The 27,926-nt window shown below is 33.9% G+C and overlaps 1 protein-coding gene and 1 long non-coding RNA gene across 2 annotated transcripts in view; one reads left to right on the top strand and one right to left on the bottom strand.

Moving 5' to 3' along the window:
- The window catches only part of LOC108364513 (myosin heavy chain, non-muscle-like), a 103,338-nt gene that overhangs the window by 30,532 nt on the left and 44,880 nt on the right, over positions 1–27,926 (bottom strand). The window contains 2 exon segments of the mRNA XM_017618217.1: positions 19–42; positions 21,729–21,850. Coding sequence (XP_017473706.1) covers positions 19–42; positions 21,729–21,850 — 146 coding nt within the window.
- LOC108364514 (uncharacterized) overlaps positions 22,860–27,926 on the top strand; it is a 14,044-nt gene continuing 8,977 nt past the window's right edge. Inside the window, exons 1-2 of the long non-coding RNA XR_001847770.1 lie at positions 22,860–23,208; positions 23,724–23,726. This is a non-coding gene — a long non-coding RNA (uncharacterized LOC108364514). The remainder of the gene's footprint in view (positions 23,209–23,723; positions 23,727–27,926) is intronic.

The raw sequence follows: 27,926 nt of genomic DNA on the forward strand, positions 1-27,926 counted from the left end.
TACATTTCAGATACTTACAATAATTAAAGCCGGATGAGGTCCCTTTTGGTATAAATTGTTGGTCGGTCGGTTGATTGGATTTTTCGTGGTATTAGTGAAATTTGCAGATGTTTTTTTTTTGTAGATATTTTGGACGCAGTTGTGGTGGTGATGGGGGTGGTAGCAGTAAGTGGTCGCACATTAACGGAACATTGCATTGTGTTGGTGTAAAAACGTTACATATATTGTAATATTTTGGTTTTTATTTGTATATTTACAAGTTTAATTTTTTTCAATAAGTCGGTAGATATGTATAGCATGTTATAATAGTAGACACCAACGAATCAATTTTACAATAATAGTAGTGTAGTAGGTTGCAGAGTAAACATGGAAAATAAAACAAAAAATGCAAGTAATTAAGAAAATATAACATACAAATTTAGAAAACAAATAAAAATGAACATATCGCTCGTTTCCTTCAATACTGTCTTAACTCAAAAAACCAAAAACGGGAGAAAACCCGTTTTAAAGTTTTGAATTTATGTGCATACATATCGCACACGATCATCAAAATTGGCATAACTTAAAATTTGGCACTTTTAAATTATGCACTAAAAATGTACACAGAGCTTTTATTTACCTTTCGAGAAAAACTGGAGCAAATTTTTGTTATAAATTGTTGAAAAAACCTAAAGTAAAGTCTTCCTTGCCCATATGATAAGCATGTGCTAAGAAATAGTTTTTCGCATTTTCTGTTAAACGTGTAGTTTTTAGTTGTGTAACCTTTGAATATCGCCTGCGATATGTATAGTGCATCGTCGGTGATACTGCGAAACGGTCTATGTATATTAGTACCCTTGACACTTAGATGGTCTCTTACTTGAACCGGAATGNAAAACGGTATATTAGTACCCTTGACACTTAGATGGTCTCTTACTTGAACCGGAATGCATCTGCAATCATTACACCCTAATAAACGAATGACAAAACTGTCTACCTTTAGCTGATGAAGATGAACAATTGTCAGAAGCGATCAGATACAGATAGCAGATCAATTAAGCACCAGAGGTAAATAGTGACATAGAACGTTTTGCAGTATCACCGACGACATGTAAAAATGAATGCATATTTTATTCGCGTGAGCTGTTGGTAATCGGTACAGCTATGAAATAGCGGTAATTTCTTAATAATTAACTCGATTTTGTATCATTTTGGATTATGACACTATTGAAGTAAATAAGCGATATGTATCTACATATCGCACACCGTCTTCAAAAGGGTCACAACTCAAAATTNTTAAAAAAAACCTACATGATCAAGTGAATTGCAGCGGAATAGCTGCGCTTGATTGTGTTGGCATAACAAAAATGAAAATAGTGGAAATAAGCAAACGATAATTTNCAGCAAATTTTTGTTATAATTTGTTATTAAAAAAAACCTAGGGTAAAGTCCATATGATTAGCATGTGCTACGAAATAGTTTTTCGCATTTTCTGACGAATGTATTATTTTGAGTTGTGACTCTTTCGAAGATGGCGTGCGATATGTAAGACCTTACTTATTCCACAGAATAAATTCTTTTTATCGTTACTTTTTGACCAGTTAAGTTAAATCGTGAAAACCACGCCACGTAGGAATTATATANAAAAACCTAAGGTAAAGTCCATATGATTAGCATGTGCTACGAAATAGTTTTTCGCATTTTCTGACGAATGTATTATTTTGAGTTGTGACTCTTTCGAAGATGGCGTGCGATATGTAAGACCTTACTTATTCCACAGAATAAATTCTTTTTATCGTTACTTTTTGACCAGTTAAGTTAAATCGTGAAAACCACGCCACGTAGGAATTATATATGTATGTATGGGTATATATATACACATGTATAATACGGTTAGAGTTTAATTTACATTGCAACTGATAACTAAATATAATTCTGTTTGCAACTATTATTCATTTTTTGTCTAAATAGATATATATACATATGCAGGGCTGTATGTATGTAGTATGTACTTAAAGGCAATATTTTCTTTAATAATTTACTAATCGAAATACGCACATAATTGATACAGTAGACTTATTTATTACAATCGAAAACAATGGGATAAAAAATGAGACCATTATTCGAGCACGGAACCTGATTCTTCTTCTGCGTAAATATGCTGTTGAATAACACTGATTTATTAATTCGCCCATTCAAGTTAGTTCAATAAATAGAGGTAATAATTCGCATAAAGCTAAAAATTAACACCATTTTAAATAAAGCGTGAAACGATCCCACTTATGCAAAAAAATTTATTCAAAGTCAAAGGTCACGGAAATTGCTTTTTCGAAAATCCCAGCCAAATGGTAAGGTTTATCATAAAAATAGGTTAGACAGTTTAGATCGTGCGATTATCTACAAAAACTGTTATGACACTTTTGATCCTTAGAATCACCATTTCAGAGAAAATTTTAGTAAAAGCTTGAACCACATACTACAGATTAAGGCAGAACAGACTTCGCGGATTTTGTTACCGATGATGTCGATGTCATCGGCATAAGCCAGCAATTGCACGCTCTTGTAGTAAATTGTTCCTGAGCGGTTCAGTTCTGCAGCTCTTATTATCTTCTCCAACATCAGATTAAAGAAGTCACATGAAAGGGAGTCGCCCTGTCTGAAACCCCGTTTTGTGGCGAACGGCTCGGAGAGGTCTTTTCCAATTCTGACGGAGCTGGTGGTATTGCTCAACGTCATTTTACACAGCCGTATGAGTTTTGAGGGGATGCCAAATTCAGACATAGCGGCGTATAGGCAACTCCTTTTAGTGCTGTCAAAAGCGGCTTTAAAGTCGACAAATAGGTGGTGAGTGTCGATCCTTTTCTCGCGGGTCTTTTCCAAGATTTGGCGTATTGTGAATACCTGGTCTATGGTGGATTTGCCAGGTCTAAAGCCACACTGATAAGGCCCAATCAGTTCATTGACGGTGGGCTTCAGTCTTTCACACAATACGCTCGATAAGACCTTGTAACCTATGCTTAGAAGGCTGATCCCGCGGTAGTTGGCGCGAATGGCGGGGTCACCTTTCTTGTGGATTGGGCAGAGCACACTTAAATTCCAGTCGTCGGGCATGCGTTCATCTGACCATATTCTGCACAAGAGTTGATGCATGCACCTTATCAACTCCTCGCCGCCGTACTTGAATAGCTCAGCTGGCAGGCTGTCAGCTCCAGCGGCTTTGTTGTTTTTCAGCCGCGTTATTGCTATACGTACCTCGTCATAGTCAGGCGGTGGAACGTCGACTCCGTCATCATCGACTGCGAGCTCGGGTTCTTCTTCTCCACAACTTTCCGTGCTGCTACCATTTAGTAGGGCGGAAAAGTGTTCCCTCCATAATTTAAGTACGCTCTGGACATCAGTTACTAGGTCGCCATTATTGTTCTTACAGGAGTGCGCCCCGGTCTTTAAACCTTCCGTAAGTCGCCTAACTCTCTGGTAAAATTTTCGGGCATTCCTCCTGTCGGCCAGCATTTCAAGCTCTTCGCACTCACGTATTTCTGCCTCTCTCTTCTTGTTGCGGCAAATACGTCTCGCTTCCCTCTTCAGATCCCTATAGCGGTCCCACATAGCGCGCGTTGCGCCCGATCGCAGCGTGGCCCTGTAGGCGGCATCTTTTTTCTCTGCAGCTTCCTGACACTCCTCATCGTACCAGTTGTTCTTTCGGGCTCGCTGAAATCCGACTACTTCTTCGGCGGCGGTACTTAATGAGCGGGAAATGTGGTTCCACTGCTCGCATATGTCGGTTTGTTGAAGAGTGCTCTCTGAGAGCAGGTGTGAGAGTCGAGTAGCGAAAGCGCTGGCTGTCTGTTGTGATTGCAGCTTTTCGACGTTAAGCTTTCCTTGCATATTTGGGCGCACATTTTTTGCTGCACAGAGGCGGGTGCGTATCTTGGCTGCAACAAGATAGTGGTCCGAGTCGATGTTTGGGCCTCGGAGGGTGCGTACGTCTAAAACACTGGAAGCGTGCCTTCCGTCTATCACAACATGATCGATTTGGTTTCTCGTTTTTCGATCCGGAGACAGCCAGGTAGCTTGATGGATCTTTTTATGCTTGAACCTAGTACTGCATACTACCATGTTTCGGGCCCCGGCGAAGTCGATCAGCCTCAATCCGTTGTCGGACGTTTCGTCGTGGAGGCTGAATTTTCCGACGGTGGTTCCAAAGATCCCTTCTTTGCCCACCCTGGCATTGAAGTCGCCAAGCACGATTTTGATATCATGACGGGGGCAGCGCTCGTACGTGCGCTCCAAGCGCTCATAGAAGAGATCCTTGGATGCCTCATCCTTCTCTTCCGTCGGGGCATGGGCGCAGATGAGCGAGATGTTGAAGAATCTCGCTTTGATGCGGATTGTGGCTAGACGCTCGTCCACCGGGGTGAACGACAGTACTCGGCGACGGAGTCTCTCTCCCACCACAAATCCAACTCCGAATTTGCGCTCCTTTACATGGCAGCTGTAGTAGACGTCGCAAGGCCCCAGACATTGTTTGCCTTGCCCCGTCCAACGCATTTCTTGGATGGCGGTGATGTCAGCTTTTGTCCTTACGAGGACATCAACCAGCCGGGCAGAGGCACCTTCCCCATTAAGGGTCCGGACATTCCAGGTGCATGCCCTCAAATCGTAGTCCTTTAAACGTTTGCCGTGGTCGTCATCATAAGGGGGGGTCTCATCCGAGGCTTTGCCTTGCTTCTTCACTGGAAGTGGTTTTTACGTGGCGGGTCCCAAGCCCAGCGCACAACCCATTGCTGGGACGGGGGTGGTTTCGCAACCAAATACACGTTTATATAGCGAGCCGCTTGCTCCAAGCAGACACCCGGTTGCAGCGGCACCTACTGGTAAACAGACACTGCAGACTTTAGTGAGTCCTTAAACCGAATAAGTCGGAGTGGCCCCACCGAAGCTCCCTCTCTTTCTGCCGTGACCCAAGGCTCCACTCGGATTGGTTACCGCACCTCGCACATGGGTTGCTCACGTTGCCCAGAGTCCGCGAACGAGGACGCAAGAGTCGGGATTGAGTATAGCCATGCAACTGTAACTGCATACCCAGCGCAACGACTATACCCCATTGCACTCCCGCAACGACTATACCCCATTTGCACTTTGGCCTATTAAAATTTAATGGGCTATAAAACTGCATAACTAAAAAATTGCTAAAAATTGTGAATAAAAGTTTCAAATAATAAACAAATGAAAACTGGTCAAAATGAAAAATTTCTATTATTTCTTTCACCACTGTATGTAAATACATACTAGGGATGGGTTGAAATTCGATTTTTTCCGAATTTCGAACATTGCCCACCTATTCGATTAGAAATTTGGTTGTGCAAGTTCGGTTTAATTCGAATTTTTCGAATTTTCCAAATGCTTTCTTTTTTAAGTGAAACATCTTAATCGATTTCGGAGATGTTTGCGTTAAAATTTATCACCAAGTCATAAAATCTATATCGTTCGTTCAATTTTAAAAAATGAGGTGTCAAATTAAAAGCTTGTCCTTTGGGTCTGCAACATAGTTTTAGTTCTATGAAAAGGGTTGCCACATGTTAGAAATTCAAATTCAAATAATCGCTTCCGCAGATGTTTGGGTTAAATATTTAACACCAAGTCATAAAATCTGTATCGTTCGTTCGATTTTCAAAAATGATGTGTCAAATGAAGGGCTTTGCCTGTAGATGTGTAATATGGTTTTAGTTTTTGCCATATGTTAGAAAATGAAATTCAAATTATTTAATAAGTTAAAAATATTACCCCAATATGGGAAACAATCGAAATGGTGGGTTGCCACTTGTTTGAAAAGTCGAATTAGTTAAAGAAGTGTTGTGCTTAAAATACTATACAACAATTAAAATATTTTTGACGTGCTTGAAGAGAGTGGCCATCTGTTTTAAAAGTTAAACTCAAATTACGCTGTGCGACAGCCGAAACCAGCCCGGACTTTGTTAACATTTTCTGAAAGTATAGCCATCCAGTAGGTAAACACTCGATGGATTGGCAAAAGTTACCTCGTATTTTTATTTTATGGCCTACTAAGTAGTTTTCAAAAATGTCGAAAAAATTGTCAAAATAAATGTCTGAGCGAAATAGAAAGTAAATATAGTAAAATTTTATGAGGAAATATTTTCGTAGAACATTTTAACCCAGTAGCTCCCGCCTAAAAGGGTCGTTTTGACCCTTACTTCAAGAGACCCCGCAAAATGCAAATTTGGAAGGTAGTTAGAGGATTGATATATTCTAGAAAAGTATCCTTCGGAAAATTTTACTAGGGGTTTTCTGAGAAAAAACTTCATGCCTCCAACGTAAAAGTCTCTGTAAAATTAAAACCCCAAAGATTTCACGTCTCGGGGAAATATTTTCGTAAACATTTTAACCCATTAGCTCCCGCCTGAAAGAGTCGTTTTGTCCCTTACTTCAGGAAACCCCGCTAAAAGCAAATTTGGTAGGTCGTTAGAGAATTCATATATTCTTGAAAATTACACTGGTTCACAGCAAAAATGTTCTATGGATGCCACTATCTAATTCCTATGTAAATTGGTCGGTGATTAATCATTCCAGCTTTTATTATTTTTTAAAGAAAAAATTTAAAAAATCAAACTTTAACGGAAGAAAAATTTAAAAAATACAAAACAGGTTCTGTGCCAAGTTTTTACATTTTTGCTAAAGCTTGTTCTGTTACAAAAATAAAAAATAAAAGTACTAATGAAGAAAATCGNCAATGCCAAGTTTTTGCATTTTTGCTAAAGCTTGTTCTGTTACAAAAATAAAAAATAAAAGTACTAATGAAGAAAATCGATGGATAAATAACAAATAATGAGTGGTCAAATGAAAATACGCAAAGATTTTTTGTATGAAAAATGAGCAGGAAAAAAAGTTACTCATACGCCACGTACACCTGAGTAACTCGCTTTTCTGTTCATATTTCATACAAAAAATCGTTGCGCATTTTCATTTGACCACTCAACATTTCGTATTTATCCATCAATTTTCTTTATCAGTAACTTTATTTTTTTTTGTAACAGAATAGGCTTTAGTACAAATGCAAAAAATTGGCACAGAACCTGTTATTATTTTAATTTTTCTTCTGTTAAAGCTTGATTTTTTTCCATAAAAAAAAATTAAAAAAAACTGGAATGATCAATTCTGTGGTCGTAAGCAATNCATAAAAAAAATTAAAAAAAACTGGAATGATCAATTCTGTGGTCGTAAGCAATAACCGCCTAAGTAGACTTGAGAAAGAATTGAGTTATATATGCTATCGTTTTCTGCAACTACTATTCCATGTGTATGTGAAATTCCCATCTCGTTACCTAGGCTATTTAAAAAGTTATAGATGAAAATATTTTGGTTTCCCCATAAGGTTAACATTAGAATCCAGATCTTTAAAGCGTTTTTTCTGAAATTTAGGGTTTTAGGCTTAGGCGATTATTGCTTATGACGACAGAATTATTTTGTCAGAAACTATCAGTCCGATCGGAAAGTGATGTATACATGGTTTATGGATAATTTTTTTTTAGCTTTAATTTGCCGTATTTTATATTGAGATTTTTAAATTGATTCGTAAGATATACGTGATTAAAAGGAACCAATGTTTGCTTTAAGCTGAATAACGGTAAATTGCGAATATCTCGTAAACGTATTTATAGAAAAAAAATTAACCCGATTTTCGGAACCACCGAGCAATTCTACATAGAAATTGGGTAGTGGCGTTTGGAGAACAAAAATCAAACTATAATTTGTGATCCAGTGTTATTATTCGGAAAATTTTACTAGGGGTAATTTCAGGCAAAAGCTTCATGCCACCAACGTAAAAATCTCTAAAAATTTAAAATAAAAAATCAACAAAAAAAATGTTTTTTTACAAAAAAAATTTATAATTGAGTTTGGCTGTTATTTCTTCTTGGCATAGATTTTTTGTTTCGATGCATCAGATCGAAAAACATGTATTTTTTACTTGCATCCCTAAGGCAAATGTAGTGCCACACACAGTGGTGCCAAATTTAGACAGAAAGAAGAAAGTTGCCGAGTTGATTTTTTTGGAAATAAAGATGAAACTACATTTTTTCTAGAAAAATTCGATTTCGTCCGAACTTTAGTAACACAAAGTTCGGTTTCGAAAATTCACCATTTTGCAGCTAAAATTCGATTAAAATCATAATATCGAAGCTTCGAATATCGAATTTGTCCACAAAATAATATGATTGCGGTATTTTTGGCAATTTCGACTATTTTTCTTTTGTTTGTTTAAAGTTTATGAATTATTCAAAACAAGCAAAGAAGAAAAATTGTCAAAACTGGTCACAATACCGCACTCTTAATAGTTTTTGAACAACTATACATATATTTAAATGTATAATATTGTTTTATATCCAACTCTTACAGCGCACGATTAACGTTTGCAATTACATATGTACCTGTTGTATGTACATACTCCATAGAACTATACACATGTGCAAAAGTAAATACAAAATCTGTGTAGAAATAAATTTTTAAGCCTGGTTTATAGAACATATGTACATAAGTATTAGGTAAAATGAAAAAACCCGAACATAGCGCGAACAAATGGGCTTCAAAAAATGTACATGTATATGTATGCATATGTATGTTTGTAAGCATATATGTACATATGCACATACACGAACGCGAAATCCGAATATGGAATAACTTTGAGAAAATCTTACACGATTAATAATGTATGATTTGCACAGAAACGCCTGGCAGTGCACAAAACCTCACCCGACAACATCAAATAGTAAAAATACGTTGAAAACGACAACAAGCAGTCAATAAAGCATATTTACAAAGTTCTTACAACCAACCGTAATAATTATATTTTCTCCATAAATGGGTTTCACAATACAGACATGTTATATGTATGCAGTACATACATATGTAAAGTACACATGTGCAATAAAATGTATTTGTATCGCTCTTCGATTTTTTCTAAATTTTGAGATATCTACATACATACATATACAAATATCTATATGTATGCACATATGTGTGTATGTTTGGCAACAGTCACTTAAATAAGCGTTCATTTGGAGAAATTTTTTTATAATTCCCAAAGCTTTTAAATTTAAATTTTTTTTGTTAATTTATATTCAACAATTTTTATTGAGCTTGAGATCGTTTTTAATGAAAACTTATTGTGGAAAAGCAACAATAATTAAAAAAAAATGGTAGAAGTGATAGCTATTTCAGAAATCACCACATTTCCTCACCAGACTTCTTTCTGATTTCCGAAATAGCTATCACTTCTACCATTTTTTCACATTAAGTTTTCATTAAAAACGGCCTCAAGCTCAATAAACATTGTTGAATATAATTGTTATAAGGCCATAAAATAACAAAAACAAATTTGTTAATTTATTATAAAAATATTGTTCATGCTAAGTACATATGTACATATAATCAAAATTATAAACATAGATTAAAATAAGATTCAAACTTTGTACACAATTTAGAAAAGATCAAAAAAAATTTTGTCAAAGATTCCAACTTTTTAAACTGAATATTAATTCTGAATATTTTCAGTTTTAGAGCCCATACAATTTTAGAAGAATAAAATGCAAGTTTCAAGCGGCTAAGAATTTGCGTTGATTTTTTATTTATTTTTTCCTGCCTTTTGCGCTCTTTGACCATATAACAGTTGCAATTTATAAAAACGGACGTTGATTTTTTTTGGAAATTTTGTTTGTGAATGACCTTGTGCATTTCATTCATATGAAATTCATGTTTACATGGGTATATATAAAAATTACAAAGACGACCGTTCATAAAAAGCATACACGAAAAGTTTCGAAAAATTCAGATTAAAAAGTTCCAAATTTGGATGTAGATTTGTTCAAGTTTGCAGCTTTGATTTATGTATATGGGCAATTTTCAACCAGTTGGAACTTTCGCATGACTCGCCAGATTTCGCTAGATTATGTAAAAAAAGGACCATCGTTAATATTTTCTGGCCAATGATGCATATAATTCAGAAATAAAATTGGGAAAAAAGTGACTGAAAGTGAAAAGTGAATTGGGAAGTGTGACTCCTATTATTTTTTTATTTTTACGTTGCAAAAATTGGTGCGTCGATTGCTGATATTTGAGTTTATAATAAACTGATAGTATTTGGAGAGGAGAATCGAATGCAGCCTGTTACAATAGAAAAGAAGTTATGAAAAGTCAAAGTGGCGTGACTCCTTTTTTAAATTCTGACACTCGCGGTTTTTATAGTATACTGTAGCTGGGGCGTACCTAAAACTGACAACTTTTATAGTGTTCTGGAGCACAAGAGCTCTCATTCGAAGATAGCTAAATAACTTTTTTAAAAGGTTACGATGCGTGCACAAAAGTGAAAATGCATATTTTTTATTAGCACATCGTCTGCAATTGGAAAATTTAGCCAAATAAGTGTGTGCTCTGCTGTACAATATACTTTTGAACTATGATCCTCGTGCACCACTTTTTTATTTTTGTTAATTAAAAAGTTATAGAGCGAAAAAGAAATAAGAAAAAAAACCCCAAAAAACAATAGGGGTCTTCATCAAAAGTAATAAACCGCTGATAAACCTGATAAAATGATGGAAATCTATTTAACCAAAGCTTATCACTTTACCAAACGATTTTGGTGGATAACTGCATAAATTTAAGCCAAATTCCACCCTGACCGGTTGCCAGGTGGTCGCTTTTACTACGAACACATAAAAAAAATTAACATAATGTACGACGTAAGAATGAAACGTAACTAGCCACATAAGTTTAATAATAAACAATTTTATGTAATTATTTACCAAGGTGCGTTCATGTTAGTTTATCAATTTATCCCTTTATCATTTTAGATGAGAACCCCTAATATATTTATTTCCCAAAGGCACTTTTTGTCCATATCATCAATTCTGCACTGTTCGTTCGATTTTCGTAGATGCTAGGACTAACCCTTGATTTTTGGCAATTTATGTTCGACATTGTTTTTTATATGAAACAAATGCGGAGCACCGTCAACAAAAGAAAATTGCAAAAAATTAACGGTAAGTCCAAGATACATAAAATTTGCACTTTGCTTTACTAAAATTTGATGGCCTATAAAACTGAATACCAAAATTTTGACTTAAGACGCTGATCAAGAAGTTAGCAACTTGGCAAAACTTGCTAAAATGTCGCATCCCAGATTTTACTTGGTTCACTGTATGCGTATCTCGGTAACCGATTTATCAATATGTACCAGTGCAATTATTGACCTTGGCATAGAAAAGCTATATGTTGAAAATTTTCGAAATCGACTAAAATTACGCCCACTTTCCACAACCAAAAAAAACGCGTAAAACACGTTAAAAACGTATTGTGCGTTGCTTTAAAACGTTGCACCACGTTGGATTTAATATTCTAGCAGCTGAAGGAACGTATATTAAAAATTTCACACATGTGCTTATGATTAAAAAAATAATAATAATAATTTAAAAAATATATCTATTTGTGAGAATTGCCCATATGGTATTGGTTATGCCACAAACGATATTTTTATAAACAAAAAATAACAAAATATTTTACTTGAAAAACGTAGTACGTGTTAAAAAAATCACCATTTGAATAGTTGGTTGAGGCACTGTACCTATGTACTAGGAATGTTAAGGTCCCAAAATCCGGGGATTCTTGGAAAATAATCCCGGGATTTCCGGTATTTGTAATTTGCACTGATCGCAATAATAGAAAGTCCTTTTCTTGACCAGTATTGGCTATATTTCTTTTTTTATTTAATAATTAATATTTTTTTATAAATGTCTAGCTCATTATACATATAACAACACACGATAGTAAATTCTAAATACAAATATCAATATATTCGCGAAATCATGGGCCAAATATAGTAAAATTGTGTTTTTAGTTTTTCACTCTGACGTGACAGAGAAATGTGCTTAGAGAAGAAGTATGGGTATCAAATTAAAGAGGAAATCCTGCAGAATTTAAACCAAGTTTTTGTTGCAGAAGGACTGGTAATTATTGAAAATGTCTTTTTAAAATTTTATCCTCGAAACTTCGTAATATTTGTTTTTGAAAAAATTCTATGTTAACGACTTATATAAAGGCGATAACCTCCTCGAATTTCGTCCTTCTAACTTTATCAGCTTAAAAAATTACCTATTCATCCTTGTGAATTCAAAAAAATTTAATTATTTTTTTTTTAATTGTAAATAAATTTCCTCTTGCATTTGGTACCCATATTTTTATTCTACATTGCATTGAATTTTTTAAATAATTTTTGGAATTAATCATATATTTGAAATTACAATAAATAAATCCCGACGTCAGAGAAAAAAATAAAAACACCAATTTAAATAAAAAAGTAGGTTTCAAACGGGACTAATCCCGGGATTGTGATAACGATATACCGAAAATCCCGGGATCGGAAAAAGCTGAAAAATTAACATCCCTAGTATGTTCATATATGTACATACATATGAACTAGCAAACAAAATACGTTCTCATATGCGCACACATTTATGGAGCATTTTTAATTACTTTAAAATCTCCAAAAGAATTCACTAACAAATCTTTGATTGGTTGTTTCAGCTATTGCTTTTTATTCTACATATTTAGTATGTCCTTGCCATAAAAGGAAACTTCTCTGCTTTAAACAAAAAACGTGACAAACTCGATATTGGGGCCAAGAGCAAGTGAAAAAAGAAGCGAAGTTAAATAAAAATCTAACATCTTATGCTAAATGGCTTGTTAAAAAGCATAGAAAAGGCCATTGGTTGTGTGGATATATGCACAAAATATCTATGCATATATCCTACAGACATGCGGCTACGGTCAACGAATTAGAACGAAATATACTCTTGACTTAATAATAACTTTAACCCTCTTATGCCGAAGCATTTTTTGCAATAGGAAATGGGTATGGCGAATAATTAGCAGAAGCTTTGAAAGCTTTGTTTTATCACTTTCGTTCCACTTTGCAAAACACATGGACATTTGCAACGAAAAGAGTTGTGTTGGTAGGTAAATGCTATAGATCAACGGTGGGCAAACGCGGCTCTTTGAGCCAAATGCGGCTCTTTGCTTAGCAAAGTGCGGCCCTTTTTTTACTTTATCTTTGCTTAGAACTTTTTGGCTCTCTTTACTTTTTAAATACATATTTTTTTTTAAATACATATTTCTTTGCTGGGCATTCTTTTCCATTGTGTTGTTTTTTTATTTTATTCTTTTTATATACACATCCGCAAATTCAGATCGGAATATTGCCCGCAATTGGAGAATGAAAATTGGCTTTCTTACGTTGATTGCCATTGACATTGATGGAACATTTACAAAACTTGAATTTTAAATCCCTAATTTACTGGTCGGTCTTCACTATGCAAATCAACTTCAAAAAGTTCAACTGTTAATAGATAAGTTAGCTTTAGGACAATCTTGACCATCTTATACATAGAAATGATAAGCCCGTTTCTTAGCTTTAAATGACGTTAAGATGACGTCTGTACGATCAGCAGAACCAGAGATATAACGATTTGAAGAAGTACATGATTAGTCAGAATCACGAAAAATGCAAACTTTGACAGATCATATCTCCGAAGAAAAAAAATAGTCATTCAAAAACTTATAAATCTACAAAATCGCATTTTCTGACATAAATCGACAGGTGACCTGAATATTACTAGCTTTAATATATTTTGTTATCTTTACCAAACCTTGGTAATAACTCCCAAGCCTTGATGGTGGTTCCAAAATGTTGTCCCAATAAATGTCGAAACTAAACGCTTTTCCCAGTGTAGTTTATGTAAAAACTACTAAAAACTTCAAATCCACTTTTTTACAAACTGTTGCTGTGGCACATTAAAGCAAAAAATCGGAGGTAGAAGAACTTCAGGTTTAAACTCCATCCTGACCCACAGTAGAGATGCCGTTTTTAAATCGATTAAATCGAAGATCGATTAAATCGAAGATCGATTAAATCGAAGATCGTATAATCGAGCCCTTCCGATTCGATTTTGTGTACATTTTTTAGTTCCGATTCGATCCAGAAAAATCGAGAATCGGCATCCGATTCATATGAAAATTTTGTGGAGCATACTTTGTTTAGAAGAAAATGCAATAAAAACTGCATACTTAAATTTTTTCTAAAATAGGTAATTATGGAGTGGTATATGCAGTTAGCGAAAATAAAAAGTCGTTTTTGCTATTTTTTGGCCTAATAACAAATTGTTGAATATGAAAACAAAAATAATAGATTTTTTTAAAAATAGCGGTTAATTTTGAAATAAAACAGCATTTGTTCTCTTTTGTGATAAAGAAAAATCGAAAAAAAATTTACCATTTTCCTAAAAGTGTTCTTACACGATATGTATTTGCATCTGGAAATGTGACTTTTTCGATACATACACAATTNGCTGGGGCGTGTCCCGTCGTGCCGGCCCACTAAAATTCTTAACGTGCGGGCTCGTGCGTGTTTTTGAAAGTTGATTTTCCACTCGTGTCGGGCCGGGCCTGAAAATTTGGCCCCGTGCCCATCTCTAATTTGAACCAAGAGCCGTGGCGCTAATTATGACAACGGATTGGGATTGGGAGTGCATGAAAATACATACATACATACACTAAGAATTTGTAACACGATTTTTTTTCAGACAGAGTCGCGTTCAGGTTTTCCATGTTAACGATTTGAGTTCTTGAGCAGAAAAAAAATATAAAAAACTCGTTTTCCATTTAAAATCAAAATTTTTTTAATGATTGTGTAAAGTAGACAAAACACCGCTTGGCGCTAAATCCTATCACCCAAATTCATAAAAAATAAAGAAGACTTTAACTGCTTCATAAATCGAAAATCTGAATGAAGAGGACACTTTATAAAGCTCTTTAAACCTAATTTATTTTTTATGAATAAGGCCATATGTGTTTTAAATTTAAATAATCGGCAAACATAATTCAAAAACATTTTCGGAAAATATTAATATCGACGAGGATCGATTATTTTTGATCGAATATACGCATATATAGCTATATTTTTTACCAAAAATAAAAAAGTCCATTACGCTTGGTATTGGAAAAAAAATTATAGTTTAAAAACTAAAACCTCCCTATTATAATTACCATTCGTACTGTCATCCGGTATGTAACTTGGGAATATAAATCGCTGTATCTTTTAGGCGCATCAATATTACGTAGTTACATCCCGAGTTAATAAAAGGAAGGTAAAAAGTGGCACGTACCTTAAGTACGGCTAAGAAGTTATGAAGTTACTGTTGAATGTTCATATTGTTGTCTTAATATAGAAAACCCTTCTCAATTTATTTAAGGTATTTACGGATTGTTAGCTACCTGATAGCTTTTGGATATATCTAGATATGGAAACCGTTATACCAATGCATGTTTTAAAATATACTTATAATAATGTTTGTAATTTCAGTGTTGGTCAGAAGGCCGTATTTTTTAATAAAACTAAGTAAAAGGCGTTTTTTGGCAAATTATATGAATCGATCTTGGGAGGTCGATTTATTTTTTGATGATTTCTTCCTGCATCGATTATTTTTATTTCGATTCGAATCGATTAAAATATGGATTTTTTTTTATTTCGATCTGGCATCTCTAGCCCATAGTGGCGTGAGTATAAACAAGGTAATAGTAGGATTTCTCACTTAGCGAAATCGTGTTTCTCATTCTCTNTAATATATATAATAAAGGTAATAGTAGGATTTCTCACTTAGCGAAATCGTGTTTCTCATTCTCTTACATATCAGTGGGGTTGCTCTTATTTTCAAGTGTCTATAANATTTTTGATCGAATATACGCATATATAGCTATATTTTTTACCAAAAATAAAAAAGTCCATTACGCTTGGTATTGGAAAAAAAATTATAGTTTAAAAACTAAAACCTCCCTATTATAATTACCATTCGTACTGTCATCCGGTATGTAACTTGGGAATATAAATCGCTGTATCTTTTAGGCGCATCAATATTACATAGTTACATCCCGAGTTAATAAAAGGAAGGTAAAAAGTGGCACGTACCTTAAGTACGGCTAAGAAGTTATGAAGTTACTGTTGAATGTTCATATTGTTGTCTTAATATAGAAAACCCTTCTCAATTTATTTAAGGTATTTACGGATTGTTAGCTACCTGATAGCTTTTGGATATATCTAGATATGGAAACCGTTATACCAATGCATGTTTTAAAATATACTTATAATATGTTTGTAATTTCAGTGTTGGTCAGAAGGCCGTATTTTTTAATAAAACTAAGTAAAAGGCGTTTTTTGGCAAATTATATGAATCGATCTTGGGAGGTCGATTTATTTTTTGATGATTTCTTCCTGCATCGATTATTTTTATTTCGATTCGAATCGATTAAAATATGGATTTTTTTTTATTTCGATCTGGCATCTCTAGCCCATAGTGGCGTGAGTATAATAAAGGTAATAGTAGGATTTCTCACTTAGCGAAATCGTGTTTCTCATTCTCTTACATATCAGTGGGGTTGCTCTTATTTTCAAGTGTCTATAAGAACGTACAATTTTGGCAATTAATTTTCAAAATTTGTTGAATAGTTGTTTATAAAACTTTGTTGCTTATTAAATGACCACAACTGTAAAGCAGTGATCACACATTTGTACATTTGACAGACACAGAGTGGCGTTAGAAGTTTTTATCGATAATGTGTTCAGCTCAATAGCAACATTCCAAACAACACCTCTCTGTAACTGTGAAAATGTCAAAATCTGTACAAATGTACAAAACGTGTGCAGGGATCAAGAAAAGATAATCAATTATTGTTGCGGCATTTAAAACATGTGTAACAAANATCCCTGCTTAAGAAAAGATAATCAATTATTGTTGCGGCATTTAAAACATGTGTAACAAAAATAACACTTCCATCTACGGTACGTGACTACATAATATGTATATTTATAATCAGGGAACGGATTTTATGGAAATTGCCTTTTTCTGCTACATTTGATGTTGCCTTTTTTAAGATATTTGCCTTTTCTACCTTCTGTTGTCAACAATCGTTGATTGAGCTCATCTGCTCTTTTGCTCAATTCCGTGAATACCACTTTTGAGAAGCGGCTTATAGAAGCGCAGGGCCTATTGCCAAATTGATGCTGGAAATTTTCAAAGCCATTTTTTCAGCTAATGTAGGCTTGGAGACAAAACGGGGTGTGGATAAAATTGTTAAGGGCGAGGAAAAAGCCCTTATTCCTCATGATATGGAAGTTTTAAACGTTCCATATTTAAATTGGGCGCCACTTGTACCAACTCACGTCGAGCGCACGTTTAGTACATTCAAGGCTTTCTACGCGAAAATCATATGAAAATGCTGCCAGAAAACTTCAAAATGCATCCAGTGGTTCAATTTTACTACAACTATATAGTTAATAATTCGACAGTATATTTTGATTATTTTTCGGTTTTTGTCTTTCATTAGTGCCGCCTTCTGTTGCCTTTTTTGCGATCTCTAGCGCCTTTTTCTGCCTTTTTTCGACTCCTAGTGCCTTTTTTCGACTCCTAGTGCCTTTTTTCTGCCTATTTCGGTATTTTATTTTGCCTTTTACAGCCTATTTTATAGGTTTTGAGGTCCTAAAAATCCGTTCACTATTTATAATCTATGTAGCGACTCGCTTTATTAAACAACAAAACCCAAGATACATGGTATTGGCTTTTAAGTTTTGAGCTCAAAATTTGCCAAAAACCCCAAAGTATGCTCTTCTAGTTGATTAAATTGGTGCAACAAATTTATTTATGGTGCCAATTAAATAATATCTGTTTGAATAAATGAGCCATCAGTGGAATCAATGCCTAATTTAAAAACTATGACTCCTCCGCTGCATATATGTATATATGTATGTATGTACATAACGTTAGCATACATTTTTACAAATAAATTGCTTCCAAACGTTATAGATACATATAAAGTATGAACAAATCATCAGATACATACATATGCATATACACTAGGAGACAAATGAAAGTGTACACCTTGTTTTAATATAATATTCAGTTATTTTCACGAAACATTTTTTTCATTAATTGCTTATGAAAATATAGTTCATTCTGCAAACATAAACCATATAAATGAAAGCTCCACAATTTATATTAAGTTCACAAAAATTCAAAAAATTTCATTAAAAATTTCAATTTCTCCAATCTCCAGAAAATGTTTGAGTATGCAGTTTTGTAGCCCATTTAATTATAGTCTAATGAAGTGCAAGTTTCAAACGTCTAAAAAATCCCTCGGATTTTTGAATTTTTTTCCATATAAGCTTGAATTTCTTATGAAATAAAATACGCAAATTGAGCTTGTTATATTAAAAAAAAAAAAACTTGCATTTCATTAGACTAAAACTGAATGGGCTACAAAACTGCATACTCGAAAATTTTTGATTTTGACAATTTTTGATGAAATTTTTTTAATTTTTATGAACTTTATATAAAGTGTGGAGCTTTGATTTATATGGTTTATGTTGCAGAATGAACTATATTTTCATAAACAATTAATGAAAAAATGTTTTATGAAAATAACTGTGAATATTATATTAAAACAAGGCGTATACTGTCATTTGTCGCCTAGTGTACATACATAGTTATGTAAGTGTTACGAATGCTGACGTTTTATCGTATATACATACATACAGTAACTCACATAATTGATCCCATGGAAATTTTTACAATATTTCCCATGTTTTTTCATAATAAATTGTTTTCGATATTTTTTATGAAAATTTAAATTTCAATTTGTTTAACCATAATGTTTAGATCTTTTTCTAGTATGAAGTTTTAAAGTCCATTTGGTTTTAAATTTCAATGGTACATATTAGCAGCATTTTTTTACATCTACGCTTAATATGGGCCTGTGCCAATCGGTAACTTTTTTCTCCGTGGTGAGACGGGGTGGAGAAATGTGCTATGGTGTACAAATAAATTGAATTTTGCTGTGCCAAATGCAGAGTTAAATTTTGACAGTTGAAAAACCAAACAAACGCTCGTGCGAAAGCTTTATTTTTGTGTGTTGCTGAAATTCTTAAAATTTATATTTATTTTATAATTTGCAAGTAACGTACGCTTTTTTTATGCTGTTTCAGCTTTCATTTTCATGTTCACTCCTTATTACCGCCAAGCAATATTATGTGTATACATGGTTTACAGCCCCATGAGCTAGGTAAAATTCTGACGTTCTTATTCACCACGACAAATGTCATATTTTTACTTTGATCCGTCAAAATTTTCTCTTTTCTATCATTTGGCACAGGCCCTATGTAAAAAAAAAAAACCAATCATCGACAATTTCCATTTCAAAACAAGTAATTTTAATTTTACCGACAACTATTCATAAACGCACATAAAGTTTGTCGCTTAGAGCTCCATACAATTTTTAAGCTTATATACGTATGCGTGTAAAAAAACACGTCTATTGTAAAGAAAATCACCATGTGATCAGTTATGTGAGTTACTGTATGTATTCTTCTTTCTCAGCATGATATACGGTTATGAATACAAAACTATCGTCAGATGTATTACATACATACATACATACTAGGGATGACAAAATATCAGGAAAATTGGGATCCCGGGATTTCGGGATATTTTTTAGGTTCAAATTCAGTCATAAATTTTATGAATATGAGTAAAAATTCAATATCTGAAAGCATTTAAACATACCATGAAATAAAACTATTTAAAATTTACGATAAACTGATTGCAAAACTCATATATCGCTAGCTTAGAGTGAAAAGTTGCTAACTTCACTTTTAATGAAAAATCATATTTTGATATAGGAGGCTAGATAAACTAATACTGCATCGTTTCGAAAAGGGTAAAGGTCCTTTTTTTATGTTTTCTCGTTTATATTCAATGAAAAGAAAATTTGCTAAGGCCAAAAAAAAGCTCCGAAAATTCGATAAGGCCAAAAAAGTTCGAAATCTTTTAATAAAGATCGAATCCCTCTGATTCGTATGGAGTTTTGCTTTGCTTTAAACAGGCAAAATGTTGTATTGAAAGTTTTGCGAAATACTTGAACAAAATGGCTATATGAAGTTTTTTCCTCTCCTGTACAATTTTTAAATTGGGTCTTAGCAACTTTGCACTCTACGCTAGCGATAGTTATTTATTCAATCAGACAAATTTTAAAGTAAAACATTTGTTTAATTGTATTTAAAAAACCATGTGATTGAGGAAAGTAACGATTAATAAAAAAACATAATACAAAAACAATTTCTCTAAACATGTTTATTCTACTCTATAAAGAAATGGCGAATGTAGAATTTTTTGCCATTTTTTCGCAATTTACTAGAAATTTTGAGGGTGTACGGGTCAAACGGATCTCAGAACCGGATTCAGCGGGTCGAAATACATATTGGTAGGTGGGTCTGGTTAAAAACACACATCCCTTTTTTCCGGTGTTGCTATTATTGCACTTAAAATGTTTTCATAAGAGCAGCAAAGCATTCAAAGCGAAGTCTTCTAAGCTTGACCTGCAGTTTTTACATACAAAACCTACTAATGAAAAACATATTTCGGCATCAACACTTTTAGGCTGAACTGCCAAAAGGTAGACATAATCCATTTAAAGATAATGACCACTATCTCCTCCATTACAAAATATTTGAACTTCTTTTACCAGCACGTTTCTCGTTTTTCGATTTGAGGAAGTTTTGAGTAGATTTATCTGAAAAATTATCTAACTTTTCCTTAAAACTCTCTGTTTCGTTTTCATTAGCTACGCTATGAGTAAATTCATTGAAATCTTCTTCAAAAAAGGCTCAGACTGCAACTTAAAAGTACAGTTTCAAACTTTTTGTTAATTGCAGTCAAAACGGCATTTTACAAAAATCATACTTCAAAATTCATAAACAAATTCTTACTATCAATTCGATATTTCAAAGTTTTCGGGATCCCGGGATTAATGCAAGCAAATCCAGGGATTTCCGGGAAGTCAAAAACTCCGGGATCCCGGGTTTGGCATCCCTAATACATACATACATATGTATGTACGTTCGCCCGTCACACGAGCATTTCAATTTTGCAATGACCATTCCACCAATGATCGCACTTTTTTTCGGTTACACATATTGTTTATTCAATATTTATACGTACTTAGGACTTTAGCTTTCCACATTAGATGACACTGTTCACCTTAAATGGAGCTAAAAGCTGTGGCTATCGTGGCTGCAACATGTTCGAAAGATGTTTCATGCTAACCGCACGATCTCAGCCTGTGCCCCATTTCTTCATTAACACAACACCACACAGCTCTGCACACAGCTCCATTCTTCGTTTTTTCATTCAACCTTTTTTTTTTGTTTGTTGGTTTGCCTTCAACTGACATTCGCGTTTTTCTTTACTTTGTTTATTCACTGAACTGGTGAGTCATGATATAAATATTTTTACTCTGAATCGCCAACCAAAAGGTTTTTAATCATTTTACTTCAGATAATTTTTTTAGAGAATGAGTTAATGTTTGTATTTATTTGCTTTTTCGATGATAACAAGGGGTCGTACTCCAATATCTTTGAGGTACTCGTAGATATGTATAAGTATACACATGTACATACTAAAGACAAAAATACAATCATGTGGAATGTGCATAGAATTAAATTGAGTTTATATTTGAGTACAATCATACACAAACAAAAGTTATATACTTAGTACATACTAAAAAAAATTGCCTTTAAGAACAACTGTAGTATTAAATGTTTTAGCTTTTTATTATGGTCTTAATTTTATCCGAACACTTACCGCTCCAGAGCCTTTCGGTTTTGATGCAGCTACGTACGCTAAATACTGTATGACCTTTTTCGTATTCTCAGTTTTTCCAGCACCAGATTCTCCAGTACATAAAATGGATTGGTCTTCACGATCTAAAAAAGTACATTGTTTTTAGAAAATATACATATGTATATGGACGATCTGTAGAACTTTTGATTTTGGTCATTAAGCATAGTTTCGTAGGGATATGGTCAAAATCGCTATATCTGTTGGATATTTTTCAAAAAATATACATATATGTATATATTATAATCAGAGTTACTGTAGTGCTGTAATCCCAAAACTAGCTAAAACACCAGTGAGTCAAAGTGATGATTGAGCATTGTTTTTTTTTCTTTTGCACGCTGCATTTAATTTACAGAATGTGTTTGGACGCTGATCTTAACAGGTCTACTCTGCACGTTACCGAAGATTTTGTAACCGGAAAATTTTATTACCAAAAAATTTTGCCAGTGCTTGTCATCGCGATTCTAGCTACGTTGGTAATGCAGTTAAAATATTCAGAAATTCAGCATATTTTACGGGGAATTATTTTGTTACCAGCTTATGAGATGGTAAAACAATTTATCGGTTACAAGAATACACAGAATGCGAAAAGAGTTTAAAAATTGATAGGAACTTCATTTACCGGTTAGAAAATTTGTATTACCAGCGCAGAATAGACCTTGTATGTCCATAAGTATTATGAAAATATCGTACAGGTGTGTACCATTCATAGATTAGATTAAAAAAAATAAATAAATAATAAAGTTGTGATTCTGGATTATTAAAGTTCAACTAAGTTTTCTTGTCTTTCCACGTAACTTTTTAACCGTTTGATTTCTTAAAATGGNATACAGGTGTGTACCATTCATAGATTAGATTAAAAAAAATAAATAAATAATAAAGTAGTGATTCTGGATTATTAAAGTTCAACTAAATTTTCTTGTCTTTCCACGTAACTTTTTAACCGTTTGATTTCTTAAAATGGCATTGGANGCTATATCTGTTGGATATTTTTCAAAAAATATACATATATGTATATATTATAATCAGATTTACTGTAGTGCTGTAATCCCAAAACTAGCTAAAACACCAGTGAGTCAAAGTGATGATTGAGCATTGTTTTTTTTTCTTTTGCACGCTGCATTTAATTTACAGAATGTGTTTGGACGCTGATCTTAACAGGTCTACTCTGCACGTTACCGAAGATTTTGTAACCGGAAAATTTTATTACCAAAAAATTTTGCCAGTGCTTGTCATCGCGATTCTAGCTACGTTGGTAATGCAGTTAAAATATTCAGAAATTCAGCATATTTTACGGGGAATTATTTTGTTACCAGCTTATGAGATGGTAAAACAATTTATCGGTTACAAGAATACACAGAATGCGAAAAGAGTTTAAAAATTGATAGGAACTTCATTTACCGGTTAGAAAATTTGTATTACCAGCGCAGAATAGACCTTGTATGTCCATAAGTATTATGAAAATATCATACAGGTGTGTACCATTCATAGATTAGATTAAAAAAAATAAATAAATAATAAAGTAGTGATTCTGGATTATTAAAGTTCAACTAAATTTTCTTGTCTTTCCACGTAACTTTTTAACCGTTTGATTTCTTAAAATGGCATTGGAGAGTACTTTAACAGGGACGGTAATCATTATTAATTATGATTTGATTTTTATTATTTCGATCACGAATAATGATTATGTTTTGATTTTCATTTTCAACTTCGTATACACGAAGACGAAACGCTGCCCCGAGAGCACTGCGCAAGCGGCGTCGCCCAGGCCTGAGTATACTCACGGTGGGTCGGAACCAAGTTCAACCCAAAGGGTTTGGCACTTCAAATTTTCTTGTGAATTTCTTTCTATTATGCTTTCTAAGTAATTTAAGACCAAAAAGAAAAAATCGCTAGACAAGTTTTTAGGAAAATCGAGTTTTCGTATTTTTTGTGCTGGAGACATTAGTTACTCAACAGTATGTTCAACCTAAGGGCCTTTGTACTTAAAGTTTCCTTATCAATTTTATTTGCGTGTTGTCTTCTAAGAAATTCAAGTTCAAATATGAAAACAATCGTTAAATATATGGGCGATTCCGCCGTCACGGGTTGGACATTTGTAAATAAAAAATTTTCTTTTTTTGTTTAAATTTAAGATAAAGTACTAAACAATTCTACATTTTGATAAAGCTAGACCTAATTGACTATTATATGAGTTATTACAAAATACGAAAAAAATTTCAGCTTACTTTTATATGGAGAAAATCTGATTTATTTCTTCTGTCAAGGCTGGGACAAAAAAAATAACCTGCTTCTTTTAGGAGCAGATATATTTTACGGAAACTGCGAAGTTATTTCACTTTTCTGTGTGAACTTCCTGTCTTATAATGAAGCAAAGGACCAGGAACAGAGACCAAGCAAAAACTGCAAATAATTATGGTTTTTTATACAAAAAATCGGAAATTCCTCTGTCACGTGTGGGACAACGTTTGGACACGGGTAGGACACGTACGAATTTTTATATGAAAAGGAGCTTTTAGTGATGTCCATATATAAAGATTAGTTATTAAAAAATATAAGAAACCACTTTAATGAGCATACTGCATACTTGCATACTGATATATGTATGTGTGTACATATCGACTGCTGAGTGGAAGATCGACCTATCTCGGCAGCCAGGTCGAAAACGCCCTATCTCAAAAAACTTTTCAAGAACGCCCTATTTCAGAATTTTATTGAAAAACACCCTATCTCACAATTCGGTTCAAAAAGGCCCTATCTTACTTCAAAATGTATTGAAAATGTGCTGATATAGGGCGTTTTTGATTCGTCAGCTGAGATAGGGCGTTTTTGAAACGAATTCTGAAATAGGGCGTTCTTGAAAAGTTTTTTGAGATAGGGTGTTTTCGAACTGGCTGCCGAGATATGTCGATCTTCCAGTCAGCAGTCGATATGTGCACACATACATATATCAGTATGCAATGTGCAAACACATACATACATACATATGTGAGTAAATGTTTTTGCATACGCGTCACTTCGCACTAACCACATTTGACGTTTGATTGACCTAGATTGAGCCTACATTTTAGAGACAAATCGTCGTCTGGGTAAAATATTGTCGTATGTTAATTTCGGCAGGTTGTGGGAAATCGCGATTGAAGTTTTGAAATGCAATTTCTCAAAAACGTTAACATAGATTTTGTCCAAAGTCTCTGAAAATGTTACTAGTTCACAAGATTCTTAAATTATTTAATTTTTAATGTTTATTGTTAATTAGTTTTGAGTTTATGAAGGATTTTCTTTAGTAAAATTTTGTCGTAAACGTCATTTGTCCACAATTTGGCAGCCACTTTTGTATGAAATACGACAAAATGTGATCAAAATTTCTACTAAATTAACGACACTTTTTACTCAATATCTCGGAAACCAAAGGAGATATCCAAAAATGGAGAACGCCATTTTTAAGATATTGATTATATAGTTTAATATGACTGCATCAGTAACTAAATTTTTACTAAATTATCGAAAAAATGTTGGTCAATATCTCGGAAACTAAAGGAGATATCTAAAAACTGATAACACCAATCGAAAGATCTTGTTTCAAAATATATAACTGCATCTAGAACTAAAAATAGTCAAAATGGCGCTTACGAAAATCTTTTACCCAGGCGACGAAATGTAAACTGCCGATACAGTGCCTTAAAAGATATTCAAAATTGCTTTTCCAGTCGAGAGAGAACTTGTAAGAAAAATCAAACCCGGCTCTTGTCTGGTCTATGTTTCAATTAATTACTAGAGAAGATTCAATCAGACTTGGACCAACACTTAACAACAAATTATGCTTACACACTGAAAATTTGAGTTATGAGTCACTGTATAGTACAGTTACATACATACATACAGACATATAAAGCAATAGATTTTTATTTTCACATACCATTTTACCATCAAAGCGTATCAATGCTTAACCAGAAACCAGTTTCGGTATTTGCGTTTGAATTTACATACCAAATACATCTGAAAGTAGACCCAATTGCAAATAATGGTACCCAGCCGTATATGCTGCCTTTACCGACCACCGATTTGTCACCAGTGTGATTCATAAATATTCGCTCAAAAGTGTAGAATGTAAACGTTGAATATCTTTTGTATATAACTTTAACTACATGTGTATATGCACTTATCAATTTTTGAGTTAAATGTATGTAACTTTCGTGACTCTTTATGTGTGGCACTTATTGTTTTACTTCTTATTATCTTTTAAACAATTCTATTCATACATACATATGTATGTATCTACAGAACTTCAGTACAAAAAAAGCAGAGTGTCAACGATTCCACGAATTATACACACACTGAAGCAGCGGAAGTGAAGTTGTTTTTAGGACCTTATCTAAAACAAATGGCTTGAGCTAAAGAGATATCGTACGACAGAAATTGAATTCAGTATGAATGAAGCATTTAGATTGTCTAGTTTTAGTTCTTATAAGGGTGTTTCCATGAAAATGTAAACCGAAAATTCTGATAAATGGGTTTAAATGACTACATAACTTTAAATTTCGTATTCAGATGGCAAAAACAGGTTATGAAAGCGCAAAACGCTGGAGAGAAGACTGAAAAAAATAAATAAAACATTTAATTATATATGTATTATTAGTAAAAAAAAAGTATTGTATGGGGGAAAAATATGTCACGTCCGTTATCACATTTTGATTCAAAATAAACCCAGCAAAGAATTGCTTCTGATTAAATATGAATTGTTTGTAATGCTCGGTAATTTGACTTTATTTAATGAATGTTTAAGAATGGAAAGCCTCATATTTATGGCAGCCGAATACGGGAGAAAAAATAATTTGGCAAATTTTTTCTACGAAAGCTAGACTATTTGAAAATCTTTTTCAATGTTCGTAGATTTATTAGCCATGAAACAGCATCTTTATTTAGCATATATTTTTCGATCTTTTGTGAACGCAGCACATAAATATTCAGTTGCAATATCACACATCTGTAGAATATTTTTCCATAACTTTGTTCTTTGTGCTGGGGATTTTAACCCCATAAAATTTATTACAAACATTCCTAGGCAGGTAAAATATCCGACTACTTTTGAAGCACAAGTGATATTCGACGGATTATTTTCAGACTCGTACTCGCCAAGCAGAATGCAGTGAATAGCGTCCGGAGCGGGCTGAAATGCAAACCGTACCTTCGAAGGGTGGAGCCCTTCCATCTTTGAGAACTTCTTTACTTGTACAACATTCTCATAGTAGCCTTCTTTTTTTGCCGTAGTTTCGCCTAATGACAATGGTTTTGGAATCCATATACGTAAACAAAGCTTGAAATTTTAGAGTAAAATTTAAAGAAAAATTACAATAAAATCAGCTGCTCTACTGCTGCTACCTATTCAATATGCTTTGCCCCGCACAGAATATTCAACGTGAAACGCGTTGAAAAAAACCTTTAAAAGGCTAAACATTAGTGAAATTTCTTCTAGAAATTTGAACAATAAAGGGTTGCAGATTACATTAGTCTCTCCTACGCTTGCAAATACTCTTTGCCTTGTACTCTACTCCAAAGTAGAATACTTATCTCTCTCCGCGCAAAGCCACCACCAGTGTTAAAACGGCATTAGCCCTTTGGTGGCTAGATTTAGCTACCACATACGTTTTTTGGCCACATAGATTTAAAATTGCCCCTAGCCCTTTTTTAGCTCTTTTTAGAATTTATTCATATTTNGTACGGTTCACCGTTCAGTTCGGCACATTTTATTTTGTTCTGAAGCAAACAGCTGATGATATTGTTGCCTACATACGATTTTTAGGGCAAATAACACATTCAATTCACTGCAAACGCATATTAAGGAGAACGCGGCAACCCGAATCATCAAGTCGTTCCGACAGAAAATCAAAATCAATTTGATTCGAACAAAGAGTGTTCAGCACATTTTTGTCGCGCTCTCAGTGAGACAAGTTGGGAAAGGAACGCGTAAAATTACTAACAAAAAGTGTCCGGACAGGAACGGTGAATCCGCCTTTATCTCTCTCCGCGCAAAGCCACCACCAGTGTTGCCGTTTTAGTCCTTTGGTGGCTAGATTTAGCTACCACATACGTTTTTTGGCCACATAGATTTAAAATTGCCCCTAGCCCTTTTTTAGCTCTTTTTAGAATTTATTCATATTT

The sequence above is a fragment of the Rhagoletis zephyria genome, unplaced genomic scaffold, assembly GCF_001687245.7.
Source record: "Rhagoletis zephyria isolate East Lansing unplaced genomic scaffold, Rhagoletis_zephyria_1.1 Rzeph_scaffold_01578, whole genome shotgun sequence".
NCBI classification, from domain to species: domain Eukaryota; kingdom Metazoa; phylum Arthropoda; class Insecta; order Diptera; family Tephritidae; genus Rhagoletis; species Rhagoletis zephyria.